At 41.7% G+C, this 19,191-nt stretch overlaps 2 protein-coding genes and 1 long non-coding RNA gene across 3 annotated transcripts; 2 read left to right on the top strand and 1 right to left on the bottom strand.

Annotated features, from left to right (window-relative positions):
- Nucleotides 1–2,749: 2,749 nt before the first annotated feature.
- On the top strand, nt 2,750–4,723 carry LOC131137338 (green-sensitive opsin-like). Its single transcript, XM_058085174.2, has 5 exons — nt 2,750–3,238; nt 3,297–3,465; nt 3,582–3,747; nt 3,841–4,080; nt 4,160–4,723. Exons 1-5 carry the CDS (start codon nt 2,854–2,856, stop codon nt 4,256–4,258), a joined length of 1,059 nt encoding a protein of 352 aa, XP_057941157.2. The 5' UTR covers nt 2,750–2,853; the 3' UTR covers nt 4,259–4,723.
- Nucleotides 4,724–9,424: 4,701 nt separating this feature from the next.
- synprb (synaptoporin b) lies at nt 9,425–16,355 on the bottom strand. The gene is made up of 6 exons (XM_078794572.1): nt 16,255–16,355; nt 13,769–14,180; nt 13,178–13,302; nt 10,689–10,887; nt 10,417–10,608; nt 9,425–10,198 (listed from the first exon to the last, which is right to left on the bottom strand). The coding sequence occupies exons 2-6, from the start codon at nt 13,790–13,792 to the stop codon at nt 9,830–9,832; spliced, it is 909 nt and encodes a 302-aa protein (XP_078650698.1). The 5' UTR covers nt 13,793–14,180; nt 16,255–16,355; the 3' UTR covers nt 9,425–9,829.
- LOC144901250 (uncharacterized) lies at nt 14,985–17,532 on the top strand. The gene is made up of 3 exons (XR_013629414.1): nt 14,985–15,089; nt 16,515–16,852; nt 17,405–17,532. It is a non-coding gene; the product is annotated as an uncharacterized LOC144901250 (long non-coding RNA).
- Nucleotides 17,533–19,191: the final 1,659 nt, after the last annotated feature.

Genomic DNA, 19,191 nt, shown 5'->3' with positions numbered 1-19,191 from the left:
GATTTGTTTTAATATCTCATCATGTAATTGTTTTCCAACATACGGTACACTATCAGCTGTGTAAATGACATTCCCTCTCTATATTTTGTAAAAAAATAAAAATAAAAAGTAGGTAGATAAATGCATATAAATGTGTCTGATCAGTTGCTTCCTCTTTAATGAGCGATAATTGCAAATCACGTGAGATTACTCTGCTTGGGACATTTATTCATCAAGGCTTTTTGCCCTCATAACAAAGATAGTTAATGAAATTCACACGCATGCAGCCATAAACTCACAGCAGAGCCAAGAAATTGACATATTCTCAACAATAACACAACAATAACAAATTATGATATAACACAATGACTTTATCCGTGCTTGTGGTTTAAGAAGTTGTGGTTGCAGGTGCAATTGCGGTACTTTTATATTACCACTATAACAGGATGTGCCTCTGCTCTTATTTTGAAGGCCGGAAGTGTGGTGGGTGTTGAAAATGTACTTTGACCGTTGCTAAGTGAGCTAGCTAGCACTAGCTATGGCTGTACGTGAGCAGAGTGTTTTTGCCGACTTACTTCAGGAGGGGGCTGTTTGTCCACGTTTAACAGCAGATTCCGTTAGCATGGAATTGATATTACAAAGTCACAAACATAGAGTAACCAAGATAAATCGACTCTCCTTTTGCAATGGAAGGCATATTGCGGTGTGTTTATGACGTCATCGTAAACACGTGACTCAACCAGGAAGTGTGAAGACCGTCTGAATTCACAAGGCTGGAGCATAGAACTTCAACGTAGCGAACTCACGAGCCATACGTTTTTGTCGCCGTGAGTCCGCCATCTTGTGTAGCACTACCTTGTTCGTTTACGGCTTTCGGAGTTTTTACTGGAAATTCTGGACGCGATAAGGAATTAAAATGCCCCACTGTGCGGCTGTAAACCTATTTATGCCTATACACTGCGAACGCTGAGCTGCCAAATGGTGCTACACAAGATGGCGGCGTGTGCCCCGAAGCACTGCACGGTGTGTGTTGTGTCGTCTTTCTATTTCTGTTGGCAGGAACCTCACAATGTCTGTCCTTCATGGACGGGGTAGGCTACTGGCCTTGTAGGCTGCTGAACTTTAAGTAAGACACAGCGCCAATAAGTGGATTACCTTGATCACACGTCGTCATCAGATCACTGCAGATGCCCCCTGCTGGCAGGATGCAGAAGTGGTGAACTGTAGTTATAGCAGGAAGCACAAGCCTGCGAGCTCTTTAATCCACTTTCAAGCGTTGACCGTTGATTTCTTTCAAATGTTGTTCACTAATCTGTCTCAATCTGTGTTAGTGAGCACCTCACAGGTGTGGCATATCAAGATGCTGATTAGAAGCCATAATTGCTGCACAGGTGGGCCTGAGGCTGCAAATCGTGCAGTTGGAGTTATTGAAAAAACAAATACTGCTGGACTTAACCGGGCGAGGAAGGTCGGGTTGTGTGCAGGTCCGGATGGTGAGAGCGGTGGACGGCGTCCATTGTAACCTTGTAACCACTTATCCCAAAGAATTACACGATAAATGTGAACTCATATGTGGGGGATGAAGACTGTATGATGGAGAGCCTACTTTCCCAAACTGTGATTGGGTTATTTGAATTAAAATTGAAAACAAAAAATAACTAATCAATAATTAAATAATATATCGCGTGCTGACAGACCCTGATTTGTGTTTTTTTTAAGGAGCGCAGATGTAGGGGGTTCACGGATTTAAAGCACAGCCAATGGGCAGCTGAGCACCGATCTCTCACATTAAGCTCCCATAAAAGCAGAGGCTTAACTGGGCCTTAGTGAGTGAGCGAGCGAGCGAGAGAGCGAGAGCATCTTCTCTTGTCACTGCCTGCGACGTTCAGACACACAGGAGTGCCACCATGTTGGCATTCAAAATCATTCATTCATTCATTTTCTACCGCTTTTCCTCACGAGGGTCGCGGGGGGTGCTGGAGCCTATCCCAGCTGTCTTTGGGCGAGAGGCGGGGTACACCCTGGACTGGTGGCCAGCCAATCGCAGGGCACATATAGACAAACAACCATTCACACTCACATTCATACCTATGGACAATTTGGAATCGCCAATTAACCGAGCATGTTTTTGGAATGTGGGAGGAAACCGGAGTACCCGGAGAAAACCCACGCATGCACGGGGAGAACATGCAAACTCCACACAGAGATGGCCGAGGGTGGAATTGAACCCTGATCTCCTAGCTGTGAGGTCTGAGGTCTAACCACTAGATCGCTGTGTCGCCCGCATTGAAAATCAAATAGTCAATAAAAAATAGTGACAAGTGTTGTCATAATACAGAACACAACATAAGCACATGTTTGGGTCATTCACAATAGCATCACATGACATCACATATTTATTGCTTAATTGATGCGGACATTGTAATTGATTGCTGGCTTACATCGTATATATACAAAATTATATTTAGTTGCAATTAAAAAGCGCAATAATAAACAGTGAAGTGTGATCGGCCATCAGAGATAGTTTTGTTACATTTGATCTCGTCAAGTCATACTAGATACCGCAACTCGGATAATACTATAATAATACTATGAAACGACTAGTGTATGTATAATGTATAAAAGCCAGTGAATAAAGGGTTACTGCCTCCACGCTTTGGCAAAGTCAATTATCAGTCAGACTTGAGCTTTGCACTTCCTCTCAATCCTCTTGTAATCTAATTTTGCCAATTTGAGGATCACCTGGAGGAGGTATAAAACAACACCCAGAGTGACTTAAACCACTGGTGTGGGGTTGGCTTCTTGACACCACTCGCGACTACACGCTCCCCAAGTTCGGACCGACCGCAGCTCCCGCGAACCAACTGAGCGACGATGGCTTGGGACGGAGGATTCGAGCCTAACGGCACAGAGGGCAAAAACTTCTACATCCCCATGTCCAACAGGACCGGGATTGTTAGAAGTCCATTTGAATACCAGCAGTACTACTTGGTGGATCCCATAATGTTTAAGCTTCTGGCTGCCTACATGTTCTTCCTGATCTGCACCGGAACCCCCATCAACGGTCTGACGCTGTTGGTGACGGCTCAGAACAAGAAGCTCCGGCAACCTCTCAACTACATCCTGGTCAACTTGGCCGTGGCTGGTCTCATCATGTGCATGTTCGGCTTCACCATTACCATCACGTCTGCTGTCAATGGCTACTTCATCATGGGAGCCACCGCATGCGCAGTGGAGGGATTCATGGCCACGCTGGGAGGTAAGGTCCCAGTCAGGAACGCACCAACCATCAATTCCTGACCAAACTTGTCTTGCAGGTGAAGTTGCTCTGTGGTCTTTGGTGGTGCTGGCCGTCGAGAGATACATCGTCGTCTGCAAACCCATGGGAAGCTTCAAGTTCACCGGGACTCACGCCGGAGCCGGAGTCTTCTTCACCTGGGTCATGGCTTTAGCATGTGCCGCACCCCCGCTGGCTGGCTGGTCCAGGTAGACCATCTGTGGCTGAGAGAACCAGTCGCATTAGATTAGAGGCTTCCAAGAAGCTCCGCATCGTCAAAGCCTCTTGAGAATACTTTACTAAAATACTCATTTTTTTTCAACAGGTACCTCCCCGAGGGCATGCAGTGCTCCTGCGGACCCGACTACTACACCCTGGCTCCGGGCTTCAACAACGAATCCTACGTCATGTACATGTTTGTGGTCCACTTCTTCATTCCCGTCTTTCTGATTTTCTTCACCTACGGCAGCCTCGTGCTGACGGTCAAAGCTGTAAGTTGAGCACCGCATTGTCACGTCGGCATCATACAGGGGGGGGGGGGGGGCGTCACGCAGCTCACATCACTTCCTGCGCTTTGCCTCCAGGCTGCAGCCCAGCAGCAGGAGTCGGCCTCCACTCAGAAAGCTGAAAAGGAAGTGACACGTATGTGCGTGCTGATGGTCTTTGGCTTCCTGGTGGCTTGGGTGCCATATGCTACCTTTGCCGGATGGATCTTCATGAACAAGGGAGCTTACTTCTCAGCTGTGACTGCTGCCATCCCCGCCTTCTTTGCAAAGAGCTCGGCCCTTTATAACCCTGTCATTTATGTCCTGATGAACAAACAGGTTGGTGCAGAATTTTAAGCGGACACCAAATGTTGCTACTTCAGTGCTGAAATGACTCTTTTTTTGCTCTTGTTTCCAGTTCCGTAACTGCATGCTGAGCACCATTGGAATGGGCGGCATGGTGGAGGATGAGTCCTCGGTTTCCACCAGCAAGACAGAAGTGTCTTCTGTGTCTTAAATGTGACGACACCTCAGAGTCTATGGACGTTTTCCTTACTGATTGCATCCAGATTTTTAAACCATCCCATGAAAAAAACATTGTGGACTTTTGCCAAATGGAATTATGGATAATGAAAGGACTCTGGACAAAACACACTAAGGAATATCAACTCAAATGTTAATATGTATAAATGAGTCAAAAGTGGAAAAAGGGGTACCAGATTATATGGCGTCTGTCTACGTGTGTGCGTCAGTGTGTGCGTGTGAATGAACCAGGACTCACTGTTCGGCGTTTGATGGCGTTCGACTCGCAACTTGGAACCTGCTGCGACGTAAAACAGCACAACGCGTCACCAACGTGCAATCACATGTGTGGGGGGTGTATTTTCATGTAATTATGTCATGTTTCACTTGTTTTTATGTATTTCATAAAAATGAACAAAAATAGGAAGGAGTGTAGATAATAAATGCATGCATGAAAAGATTTTTGTCTTTGACTGATTATTTTTCGGAGAAACACACTTTAAATCACACACTGGATGAAATAATGGACAAATAACCAGCAGGAAGTGTATTTGGAGTCACTTCTTGCTGCAGGGGTCTCAAACACGCGACCCGTGGGCCAAATGTGGCCCGCAGGACACTAGTTTGAGGTCCCCGCCTTGATATAAAAGTTTAATGTTAGTGCGGCCCGCGCAAGTTTGATATGGATGCTGTATGGTATCATGTACCCAGAAAAAATTATTAAGTTTGATTAATAGTTAATAGTTGTTAGTTATCCTCCCTATCCGTGTGGAAGTGGTAAGTTTTTGGCTTTTTAAGTTTAAAGGAAATAACTTGGAGGCTACCGTTTAGGTCGCTGGCTCTCTAGTTTGCGAGTTAGCATGTGTCTCAAGACCCTGCAGTTGCGCAATATGTTGTAAATAAAAAGAGTATAAATGTGACTATAGTCGTGTTTTGTCATGTCTACAGGGCTCTAATAATGCTTTGTTCATTTTAATCTGAAAAAAATCATTTGTCTACCCACCAACTATATGTGGTTTCTTAAGTTTTTATTATTTGCCGTTTTATTATTATTATATTTATTTATTACTGATTGATTGATTTTCTTTATTCTTGATTTGTTTATTTATTTTTCATCTTATTTTGTGTAGAAAAATAAAAAGTAAGATATTTAAAAAGTAAGAACAGTGGAATGTTTTATCAGAGCTTTTATTGTAGAAAATTGGAACCAAAGCAAAGTTTTTTCATTTTTCTATTTTTAATAAATGCGTTTTTTTTTTGTGGCCCCCAAGTAAATTGAGTTTGAGACCCCTGCTTTAAAGTCTTTCATTTTTACTTTATGCGGCCATAAAATATATCAAACATCAAATTGCCTACATTGCCTCATGGGTCGGTCGGCTGTGGGTGCAGCGTGTTGGTCTTTCCGGCATCTGAAGCTAATAACCGTGATGGATTATTCCACCCGTTTGAATTGAGGGGGTGTCTTTATGGACACCCTTTATAATCACAGCCTTCATGCTGAAAGTCAACAATGTAAACGGTTGGAAAGATGCCACAAGGCATTCTGGGAATGGGAAATTACGCTCAATGCTGATATATGAGCGGTGCAGAGTTGACCTTTGAACTTTCGGTGTTCAAACCATTAGGTACACCTACACGTCAAATACTTAATAATAATGACTACTGATTGACGCTCATATTCATTAAGGTATTAATTACTGTGGTTGTACTTTACTAGTACTTACTACAGCCTAGTATTGCGCTGCATCGTTGCCGTTTAACGCTATACTGCCCCCTTGAGGCTTCCTTGAGTCATACGTAAAAACAAAAATAAAACTGACTCCCAGGTTGAGACCATATGAGAACTTATAGGAAGTGTGATTATTACAATTGCAAAATAACCACAACTGCATGGACGTACTATATACATATGACCACATAATAATAACAATAAAATCAATTTTCTAATGCTTTTAAAGTCACCTATAGTGAAGCCATTATTCCTTTGCTCCTCAGTCACACACACAAGCTGGTAAACTACATCTGTAGTCACAGCTGCCCTGACAGAAATGTGTCCAAACCCCACCAAATATTAAGTCACATTCATACCCGGGTGTGAGCAGCATTGGAGTCAAGATGGCGGTGCAAAGTGTCTTGCCCATGGACACAACGACAGTGACTGTCTGGAAGTGTATAACGCAACGGAAAAGGGTTGGAAAATACGCACAAACCAAATATTACACAACACAAGGCAATTCATGATACACAATTGCGCAACGTGCCATCCATCCTGTGATGCAACCCAGTATTTCCTGCAGACAAGGATGATGGTAATTGTGGTGCCGGGAAGCACATGCACTGTAATTTAGCGGCGGGGGGCGGCACGGGACACCTGCATGCCATTAGCGGTGGCAGGGAGGAGCGCCGCTTCTCGCTCTTCTAATTGTTTGTAGCACTATAGAGGCCGGCTGGAAACTGAGGCCTTAATAACAAAGTGTGCATGTGTAATTCCGGGATGTGAAGAAGAAGAAGAGCCACGGATGTGCGGATGCTGTTGGAGGTGCAGTGAAAGTGAAGACACCATTCTCTCCTGACATCAAGGACTTGTGATTTCTACTCTGTGGTCGTTTTGGGCAAGGAACCACCTGAGATAATATTGTAAATGGACCCTGCATGATCCTCTCTGAGTGGTGAGGGGGGGGGGGGGGGGATAATGTGGCATGCCATATTTATCTTCCTTATGTTTGCAGGCCACTTCCTGGTTTGCAACAGGACTGTACCATTTTCGATTTGAGGCTGTGTTATAACCCAAATGGACAAATAAGAACATACATGAACCTAACATAGGGCGGTTGAGTGGTTAGAGTGCAGCCCTCACAGCTAGGAGACCATGGTTCAATTCCACCCTCGGCCATCTCTGTGTGGAGTTTGCATGCTCTCCTTGTGCATGCATCGGTTTTCTCCGGGTACTTCGGTTTCCTCCCACATTCCAAAAACATGCTCGGTTAATTGGCGACTCCAAATTGGTATGAATGTGAGTGTGAATGGTTGTTTGTCTATATGTGCCCTGTGATTGGCTGGCCACCAGTCCAGGGTGTACTCGCCCAAAGAAAGCTGGGATAGGCTCCAGCACCCCCGCAACCCTCGTGAAAAAAAAGCGGGAGAAAATGAATGAATGAATGAACCTAACATAAAGATAATCACCCTGGACTGGTGGCCAGCCAATCACAGGGCACATATAGACAAACAACCATTCACACTCACATTCATACCTATGGACAATTTGGAGTCGCCAATTAACCTAGCATGTTTTTGGAATGTGGGAGGAAACCGGAGTACCCGGAGAAAACCCACGCATGCACGGGGAGAACATGCAAACTCCACACAGAGATGGCCGAGAGTGGAATTGAACCCTGGTCTCCTAGCTGTGTGCGCGCTAACCACTCGACCGCCATGCCGCCCTACCTACAGCATTAGACTTGTAATGTTTTCACATCTAATGTTTTGTTTTTATTTGCAGAAATCTCTCATGTCATGTCAAGAAATGTCGTGAAGGTGCAGCAGGAATTGACTTTTGCATCAGCGTTTCTTGAAAACTACAAGACAGATAATTATAAGCAGCTGGTGGCAAAACTCCTAAAGTCCTTGGCTGCAGTGTTACTTCAGTAACTTTGTGACTCTAATGAATATTAATTGTGTAGCTTTTACACAATCCTACAGTAGCTTGTGAGGATAGCTACCTAGCTATCTATTTGGATAACACTAACAGATAATGCTAACCGTGCTAACTGGCTAGCTCGCTAACTGCTTCATAAAGACAAGCCTTCAGGCTTTCATGTACAGTGGAGATACATTTTTTTATTATTATTTAACATTACAACACTTCAGCGCACCATCTGGGAACAAACAAGACCAACCTCTTGCTTAAAAAAAGTGAGTAATGTTTGCACAGGAAGTACAAACACCAGATCCTTTGTTTACTGTTTGAACACACTTTCTAATCGAAAACTGTAAGCACTGTTTGTTTGTTTGTCCACACGCAGTTAATGCAAGTCATTAGTGAAGGTTTGGTGTATTACTATGCATTACGGTAATTGTCTAATACAGGATGAAAGCTGAGCCGCCAGCAGGGATTATCCTGCAGGCCTTAGCAATGCAGATAATCCAGGTAACGCCGCATGGTGCACACTTTCATGTCCACACAGCAAGACGCTTCATTCATTGAGAATTCTCTCTTATGTTTGCGTACTTGATTTTTAGACCCCCTCCCCTCCCCCACTGATTTATTTTTTTTTTTGGGTGTGGGCAAGGAGACAAGGAGACAAGGACAGGGTGACTGACAGCAGCTAAGCAGGCTAATACCCTCACTCATACTCATTTAAAAGTTGCATTTTATCTAGAAAGATGATTTCACATTATGCATTCATTCTTACATTTTTGTCATAATTATTGACACTGTATGGATCCTATTGATTTATGGCATTTGATGCCAGTGTTTTTATACGCTATATGCTATAAATGCTATATTACCTGACGTTTATTGGAGCAGGTTTGCCATTTTTAAGGACTATATGAGGACTCAAGTTTGTTTTTCTGAGTCGCCACAACGGATCTATAAATGTGAATGTGAGTGACTGGCGACCAGTCCAGAATGTACCCCACCTCACCTCTCGCCCAAAGACAGCTGGTATAGGCTCCAGCGTGACCCTAATGAGGATAAGCGGCATAGAAAATGGATGAATGGACAACATGCACTAATAAAAATGCTACAAATGCTAATGATTTATAGCTAAATATTACATTTTTGTATAGCAAAAGCTTTTTTTTTGCAGTGTGTGAATTTTTCTTTTTAGTTTTTACTGTTTTAATACATTTTTTAAATTATTTAAAATGATCCAATTTGGGACGACAATGCACTAAATAAGTGCTCTTGTTGTATAACAAAATAAAATGTTTCAGAATGTACTTTTTGGTCAAATAAAAAGCTAAAAACTCAATGAATACATCAGTTTTAGTGCACTGGGTTCACCATTTTTGCACATTTTAAATAATTTCAATATTTCAATAATAATTTCAAATAAAAACAATGCATGAATTAAAACATGCTATGGATTTGTGGCAAACTATAGCATTGGTGTACCAAGCGGAGCATCACAATTCAATGACGCTTGTATTGCACTGAACCAGTTTTTATTTCAAATCAAGACTTCTGCAAGTGGACATGAATTACGACATCGTTAAGATTAATCAGTAACGACAAAAATAATTCACACATATTTACCAAATATTTCAAGGTCAAGTTGAGTGCCATTCAAACTCAATGTAATAATAAATAACATTATGTTCCACAGTAGTGCAATAGTGCTGCAAAAGTGGATTTTATTATTTCGGTTTGTGGTATGTGGAGTTATGATGAGGGAGCTGCTCTCTTCTCGCTGTGTTTTGCACATTATGGAACATATTACAAAAAAAAACATGGATACTTAGCTAGTTTTCAGTTTCTTCATCTATAAAACACCACACAGCACACCGGAAACGTTCACAGAATTCTATTCTCATCCAAGGAAATAATAAATAAACGCTCAAATCACTTGTCGTTAAGAATGATCATGGGGCCCTGGGGGCCTCCTTTGCTGTCATAACTGACTGGCTGGCCCAGGTACGTCTGCGGGAGGTCACAGCTGACCTGGGATTGGTTGAAGCCGCCCGGTCGGTACGCCTGCTGCCCAAAATGCCCCCCCGGCTGATTGAAGCTGTTTTGCCTGGACGGCCGCGCAGCGAAAGCGTCGTCAAAACTTTGCTCAAAGCTGCTCTCGCTGTAGAGCCGCTGCCGCATTTCCCGTTTGCCCGAGGAGCTCCTGGTGGGGTACCTGTGGCCCATCTTGTACCAGCCCGTCTCCTTGAAGACAAACCAAATATTTCCCACCCACAGGATGACATTGATGAAACCAAAAACCTAAGAGCGGGAAAAACAGAAAAGAAAATATGATTGAAATATATTTCATACAGAGCGGCAATTCATTTGCAAAATGAAGACGACATGGATCCCACCAAGCAACAAGCGTCCAACATTAATGTCTCTTGATGGCCTCCTGGAGCGTAAAAACACCATGGAGTGTTTTTGTATTAGCGTTCATATGTTTGTATTATGTGTGTGTGTGTGTGTGATCCCACCACAGACGCGTTGAGACGAGACCAGAGAGGCTCCTGGGCGGCCGTGCATTTGTTCTCCTGAGCCGAGCAAGCAGAGATGAGCAGCAGCACCTTGGTGGGCTTCGTGGCCGTCTTGATGTCCGTCAGAGCTTTAGCCCAAAAGCAAGTGCTGACGAGCCACATGAGGGAGAAGATCACTGTCACCACAAAGTCCTGCACATCAGCGGGAGAAAAGGAACTCACATCTTTGACTTTCTACACACTTCCTGTATGTATTTGAGGTGGTTAGCTACCACAAGCGGGCCTCTGTTGTTCTTTAAGTATTTGTTCTGGTAGAAGACGTAGACCACCGTCGCCAGGAGCGAGTAGAGGAACGTAATCACGCCCACGGTGACAAAAAACTGAGCAGCTGAGGAATAGTCGCCATCCAGGAAGAGAATCTCATGCCTCTTTGCATCACATAATGGGGCCTTGAAATGCACTTGATGGAGCCTACACAGGAAGTCACCAATCAAAGTTAGAAGGTCATGTATATTGATTGCTTAGTTGCTTCATGAAAAAAAATGATAATATATTACAATCTACTGATTCCATTTCTTGGACGTTAGGCGCTTCTGTACTCTGTGTGTATGCTAGCCGCCCCGGCTTCACCCATCGGGACAAAGAGGCTGTATAACTGACAAAAGGGCTCACTCCGTTCATGCCGTTGTTCTATGAAACAATGAAAACCCTGCAGACAGTGAACTCTCTTCCTGCCTTTTTGGAGACGCATGGGCATTATTTATTATTATTATTTAATAAAAATAAAAATAAAAATAAAAATAAAAATAAAAATAAAAATAAAAATAAAAATAAAAATAAAAATAAAAATAAAAATAAAAATAAAAAAATATATATAATGGGCATTATTTATTCTTATTATTTAGTACCCATATATATATATATATATATATATATATATATATATATATATATATATATATATATATATATATATATTTATATTGGTGGGGGTGAGTGTGATTGTGGCTTATTGCATTATGTATTCCCATCAATAAATCACATCACCGATTATTAACATTTATATATATATATATATATACACACACATATATATACAATATCTAATAATTATTATTTAATATATAATATATTTATAATATTATTATTATTTATTTTCATTTATTGTGTCATTAATTGATGAATTTATGATCGTCACAGGCCAAGTGCCCACAACGAGAAATCTCCCACCATGTTACGTTTACAGACACATGACATGACAATATGACACATGAGGTGCTAATGAGATGCCAGGCTCAAAGTGACGGTGATTGATAGAGAGGCAGAGGCGTTCACTGTCACTGCAGCACAGAATCAACAACAAATCCAATTCTAGTGGGCATTTCCTCCCCAGGAAGAAAGTGCTGGTGATGACTGGACCGTGGACTAAACCTCGTTCGAGTCCCTCAGTGCGCACGGAGCAAACAAGCAGAGATTTCTTCCATGTTTTTCCTTAATGGCACTCTAAAAATATTCCACCAAAGTGCTCGTCCCCACAATGCATTATTGCGCCGTTGCCTAAACGAGCTTCCCTCATTCCCAGCCGGAAGCCGGTCCAATTTAAACTGCTTTTTGTGGAAGGGTGTTTCACCGACTCCATCATTAGACCAAAATGCACTCGGAGCCAGATCAGTCAAGATTCTAACCTTAAGTGGTCCCTTTTGACGCGCCGCAACGTTTCCACTATTGATCTTGTCTCGCAGCGTGTACCCACAATGCCGTGGGGCTGCTGGCTCAGAGACAGCTTCATTTAGTGACAGGAAGCCGAGAACATCTCCTGTTGGAACTTCTTCCATCTATATATGTTTTGCAATCACATATTTTTAGCAGACATAAAGACATTGTTGACTAATGCTCTCTAATGTTAATTGCACACACTATTATATATATATATATATATATATCTGCAAATGTTCAATGCCGTCATGTTGCTTTGAAGCATAAATAGCTGGGCGTTCTATTGTAAGATGTACTTAAGAGAAATGTATTTATTTATTTATCAAGATAATTTATGGTTTAGTCGAAGGGCAGCCAAACATTTCCCATACAGTCGTCCTTTGCACCAACGCTCCCTCACTCTATTGTTTTTTTTTTCAGAAATTCATTCATAAATAAATGTTATCATATAAAAATACATGTGTAAATATGCATAAATATGATCTACAAGTGCATGTAGATGTCAATAAAAACCTGAGCCATAAATTGTCTGTTTTCTTCATCTCTCGCCACCAAATAGGAAGGAAGAGTGTGCGTTGGTTTCAGCACCTTTGAGCATTTGTTCCATAGAACAACAGTATGAACGGAGTGAGCCTTTTTGTCAGTCATATAATCTTGTTGTCTCAGTGGGTGGAGGCGGGGCCACACTCATACTCACCGAATGCAGAAAGATGTAACGAAATCAGTAGATTACCATATAGTGTTGTATATTTTTAGATATAGTATCGTCTTGTTTTTTCGAGAACTGAGCCCTAATGGCTAGTGATTTGGTCGAGCGTGGGAGTTGAACTAAACATGACCAGGTTACCAATTTTCCAACAGGGAAAAAAAGCAAGTGTGTGTGGATAGCTTATTCAGTATACATTTTATGTTTCAATTATGACAACAAAATAATAAAAGTCAGTGAAAAAAGTGCATGTTTGTCATCATGACGATGAGTCAGCGTTTTATGTGTGAGTAGAATAGTAGAGTAGAATATATATAGTAGAATAATAGAGTAGTTTACCTGAAAGGATAGCCAAAATCAATGACGATGCTCCTGTTACTCGGCCTACTGTCTGCACAGTCCACTTTAACCTGGAGGTGCCCATAGTAGCCTCCACATGTTGCAAACGCACAAATGGCAAAAATCTGAAAAAGGACAAATGCATAGAAGTCATATGAGGACAAAAACGTGCAATCTTCATGAGTGAAATCAGTACCCGGGGAGGGGGGGTGAGTGTGAATGTGGCTTATTGCATTATGTATTCCCATCAATAAATCACAGCAGCGATTATTAAAATTTCTAATTGCTTTGAAAACAAAAGCTGAATAATTTAAAGGTGGGAAGTGCTGCTCACTGTGCACTGGAGGGTGGCCGCAGCCGTGCTGGCTGATTCATTTTGCATCAAATGTTCGCAGAACTGTGCCATCGCCTTATTTGCTCACTTGTACATCATTCAAAGGAAAAATGAAAGATTTACTCTTAACCGTGTGCTTGTAGAGGACACATCAACACGCTCCAACTACTGGAAACTACTTTATGCATGAAAAACATGCACTGCGCCTTGAAGCTAATCCACCGTATAAGTCAATAAAGGGATAGAAATACACTTACCGGAGCAAATATGACCATACACATTTAAAAATCCCAGAGATGTGTGGCCAAAGTCCACCCGGTTGGTACGTGCAGCGTTTGTCATCAGGCTGAAGATGTGGACGATAAGAAGAGAGCATCCAGCTGAGGGGAGGGCTCACATACGAGGGACACCAACTTCCCAAAGGAGGAGCCACACAAACACTTTTGCGACCGGTTGAAAAATGGCAAGAAGAGGGTCCAAGTGGAGCTTGAAAATGAAAGAAAAACACGCAGGACTTAACTTATTCCTCTGGAAGAAGTCAAGAAGTCATGAGGGATGTCGCCTGCAACAACTCCACATAGCCAGCTGCCGTTTGACGCCCCTGTACAACCTGAAGCCCATGATGGCGCCCCTTGCACTGTGCCGTGTCTCAGGTGGGATCTCCTTGTCCTGCCAACGGAGAAGAAAACTTCATTTCACCTTTCAGTTTCTCATATTTGGTGCGCCAATGCAAAATCTATATATGATATATTACAATTAGGGCTGTCAATTGATTAAAATAGTTGATTGTGATTAATCACATTTTTTGTCCATAGTTAACTCACAATTAATCACATTTAATCACAGCTGGAAATAAGTTTTTATCTATAATAAGTAGGGGAAATCTCTTTGTGGTAAACAATTTGATGTGCAACGACAACAATAATTACATAAAATTTTATGTAAAGTGATATAAATTTGGGAACTTTGGGCCATTATTTAAAAAAATACAGTCAGCAAGCATATTATTGTATGACTATTTTCTGTATTATTAGCATATTAGCTGTTAAACTCGCCCACAAACGTTCAGAAAATACAAAATGTGAGTGAGTGAGCCCTCTCGCACTAACATGTATTTGCTTATTTATGATACTGCTTTTAAATTCTAAATGTTTGTGAGTAAAAAGCCTATTTAGGAACATTCAGAAAGGATTATTATTAAAGAATTGTCTCAATGCACCTTTCCTTCATGAAATGTACAAATAAAATTACCTAAAACACAGGGCAATAGTCATAAAACATTTCTTCCAAATTGCAAACCTAATGTCATTTCACGTCTCTTTTAAAATACATTGAAATACATAGAAATTAATAATTAGATTACAGTAAATATTATTTTATTACAATAGGCTAACTATTTCCACAGTTTTTGAACATTAAATGCGATTTGTCCTACTTTTTCGACGGGCATTGAATGCACCAACGCACCGTTCTCCGAGACAAAGGGGGATGTATGAATGTATTTGGATGTATTTTACCCCTTTTTATTTCACCTCATACCTGCTCCCGAATGCTGATTCGATGTGGGAATACATAAAGGTAAGATTTGTTGACTTTGAGTGCTAATGTGCATCATTGTGGCAGTTCGAAGCTAAATGGCTAACGCTAGCAAAACATGTCACACATTGACAGTCCGCCAAAAGAAGCTGTAACTCCAATTTAGCTGGCAAAATCAACAGAGAGATGTAAAAATGTGAAAAAAACACTAGTTAGTTGGGTCACTAATATGCCAAGGTAGCAATGTATATGACAATAAAAACAATACCTGCACTGCTTCAGTCTCTGGCAGGCCATGTAATCCGTGATTCAAAGCTTCACAGCTACAGTAGATATAAATAACTTTGGTCTCGCTACAAGAGCCATCTACCAGGGCTTTGAAGCTAACTTTACCAATCTAAATACTATTTTATTACTCAATTTACAATCAATATCTGTTCCAGCTAGTGGCTACAGAGTTACCATGCTTCAACCAAACTACGGCGGGGGCCGAGGGCCAAACTGACATCTCTCATTACAATGTAACTTTATGCATGTTGACAAGAATCAAACCATGACCAGTTATACAAGACTTCCTCTTGTCCATATGGTTTGCTTTGTCTTGGGGGGGGGGGCGGTACATGTCTTTAGGTGAAGTGTAACTATAATAAAACTACTGGAAAGAACTAGGTCACATGCAAAAAGTAAAAATTAAGACCAACAATAAGGGAAAAACTGCAGTACCAAAAAATGAATTGCTTTGCTGACCTCTTCTGGTGCCAAGTGTACATTACAATTGGATTTAGTAAGATGTTGGCAGTGAGGCGCCCAGACAAAGATGGTTTTATCAATGAATCATTTAGGGCTGTGCTTTAAAAGCGGTAAATAATTGATTTCATGAATGACATTTTTAAACAGTTGTTTGTATTAATTATTAAAATGATATAATAAATAGTTTGCTAATATATATTTTTAAAATAACAATATGTTATTCAATAAAAAACAGTTTTAAAAATAACTTTAAATACGTTAATAAACACTTCAAACACTGAAAAAGTGATTTGGGTGATGCAGTCATCAAATCACTTGAGTTAAAATGTAGTTAGTTAATCTAGCCAAGAGAGGGCAGCACCAAATTATCTCATTGGATAAGATATGCCCCCCCCACCCACCCAACAGCACAATGAACCTCTCATGCAGTTGAGCGTGTGCATTCCAATCCACTCACTCTTTGATGCACTCCAAATTGAGTGTCCAGATGACGAGTTGTTACATATATGGGTAGAGGGAGGATGGTGGGGGTGGTGGTGGTGGTTGGCGGGGAGGTGGGGTTGGGGGTTGGGGGGGGGGGGGGGTGCTGCCATGTTAAAGTGGCTCCATCCTCTCTCTGCATTATTAATGAATCTTTTTCTGGCATCATCTCTCTGATCTAGCCTGAAAAAGAGAAAGAGACAAGCATTAATCTTCTTTTTCTTTTTTTTTGGACAGGCCCCCCCACACATCCCAGCTACTATCCCTGCAGGCATGTTGAAAGCTTTGTCGTTGGACTTCATCTGAAATGAAATCACCCCACAATGACTGAGGGCCTAAAGGTGAACTTGTAAAGAGGAAAATAGCAGGAAGTATAACAGCAGGAAGTGCGACACTTAAAGCTCCCCCCTTTTTGGGTAAACTGGGTGGAAAATATTACAATTCCCTTTTCTATTCTGGGAGCAAAATGTGGAGGACTGTGTTATGTAAAAGGATTTGTCTGGGAAAATGGGCTCCTCCTTGCACCAACAAACCAATTACGACTGTTGAAGTCACTGCAGCCTCAGCCTGTGTGGGTAAGCTTCTCACTGCACACACACACACACACACACACACACACACATACACACACACACACACACAGACAGGTGCACATGTTTGCTGTGCAAGTGTGTGACGTTTAAGAGTTGCAGGGATCTGCAACACTGCCACTGACCTTATTCCATCAATCTCACTTTAAAAAAAAAAACAGCAGCATTTAAATATTTCAAAGAGCTCTTACTGAGAAGCTTTCCGCCTGTATGTGTGTGTGGAGGGGAGGGGGGGTGCCACGTGCTTCAGCGTGTATGGGCGTGTGCATGCGACATGTGTGTTTAGTACTTTATGTGAGTTTGTATCGGCAGTGTCCAATAAAAAGCATCTGTCTACAAGCCGATTTCCACAATCTAGGATTCAATGTTAATAAATAGAGCTTTTTAACATTTTTAGAGCACTGTAAACATGAAATAACACCCCTATAGTCATGCTCCACAGAACAAGAAGTGTGACTTCCTGGCTGGTGATTGTATTATGTGTGGTGTGCTTCCTGTCGTGTTCAGCCGCTTCATCCCAGTTCTTGTCTCTCATAGGGACTATGGATGATGGGCGAAATTCCCCCTCAAAAGGTGCAGTTTTTATTTAGGAGAGGGAAAGAAAAACAAAGTATGAATACCACTTCCACACGGAATGAGAGGAGAAGCTGCTTTTCATGATGTATCCATGGCTGTCTACATTGACTGCAAGGTAGGTTAACATGATATTGTAAGGATGTAACATTACTGCCTCCTAGTGGCCAGAATATTACATATCACTTGTATTTCATTATGTTTTGACTAATAATCTACCACAATTTGTTAAAAAAAATGAAATATAGTATAGTATCATCTGGGCTGATATGGGAGGACATTTTATAGTAGCTGACTATTAATTTACAGCACAAACTAGTGTTTATTTGTGTAAAAGAAGCAAAATGTCCATTAGACACTATTAGCTTGAAGGAAGGTGCATGTTAGTGTGTTTGTGTAACAAGGTGTTTATGTCCACTCATAGCGTGTGTTTGTGTGGAACGTACGCTGATGTTGACTTATGTTTACCCGTCCCACTTTCCAACTGCACTATAAAACATTTCATGCTTCCCTCAATCAATTAAAAGAAGGCTTCTCATGGTGAGGCGGGTCATGAATATATTTATACGCAGATATTGTGTGATATTTCAGCCGTGCCGCAGTGTCTGCTTCGTCACATATGCCGCCTGTGTCAGCTCTCCAAGGATGCCCACACAAACCACAACAGTGGGCTTGTGTCCTCCAATCAAGTCTCCTGTTTTGTATTTTTCTTGTACATGCAAGGATAGTCTCAGCGACGACTATTCATTATTGATTTATAGCGCCGGGGTGAAGGAAAGTTCAGATGTTTAATATTGTCTCGCTCCATTAATATTAGTGCATATCTCAAGAAGCAGCCAGTTTAGTATCCCGCTTAATCTTTGCCGCTGCAGCAGGGATTTTTTTTTCTTACATCAACATTTATCTGATGGCTATGTTCCTTCTTAACCTCCATGAACCTTCCACAGTCTCTCTGGACCTGAGCAATCACAAATTTAAAATGGTGAAGCAGAGTTTAATTGAATTGCATTTGTAGACTCTCCACCTCGGAAGCAGAAAATACATCAAAATCCTAAAACCGGTTGACAAATTAGCATTTTAAAAAGAGGACCTATTAAGCTCAGTTTTGGCCCCTTGTATGGAGTTGTGGACTCCTACAGAGCGGCTACACACAATAACCCGCACAGAAAGCTTTTCTAGATCTTCCAGAACCTGCACCTATTCCAGCTGTGCTTCCTTGGATTTTGGAAGCGGATAGTTTTCATGTATTCCACACATGGCTCGCCTCCAGGCACGCCTACTCTGCTGTGATTGGTGCCCGTATACAACCTGAAGCTCAATTGTTCCACTGAAGGAACATCTCAGGTGGGATCTCCTTATTGTGCCAGTAATGTTGGAAGCCATCAGGACCGTCAACGGAGAAGAAAACTTTATTCCACCTTCCAATGTCCCACGTTTGGTGCTCTCCTGCTGATTCCAAACAGGTGACTTGTTTGAGGTTAGTGGACTGCACACTTTGAAGCTCTACTCAGAAGCTCCTTAAGATCCAACAGTGCAAAATGTACTGTAAATACTGGTGTTAAGATTTTGATCAATAGTGGAGCTTCCATAACTGAAGCTGAGGGACCAGTTCCGAGTCCTACGATATAAAAACTGGACTGACAGTACTTTTCTACAATGACTATACAATGATTGACATGTTGATGGTGACCCTGACTGTGTGTTCTTGTGTTCCTCTCTCCTTAAGTCCGGGGTGGCCTCCTCAGCAGCAC

Source organism: Doryrhamphus excisus, linkage group LG11 (assembly GCF_037039965.1).
Source record: "Doryrhamphus excisus strain RoL-2023G ecotype Guam linkage group LG11, RoL_Dexc_Guam_v1.1, whole genome shotgun sequence".
Taxonomy (NCBI): domain Eukaryota; kingdom Metazoa; phylum Chordata; class Actinopteri; order Syngnathiformes; family Syngnathidae; genus Doryrhamphus; species Doryrhamphus excisus.
Note: the sequence above shows the minus strand (reverse complement) of the source record. Positions and strands in the feature narration are given on the sequence as shown.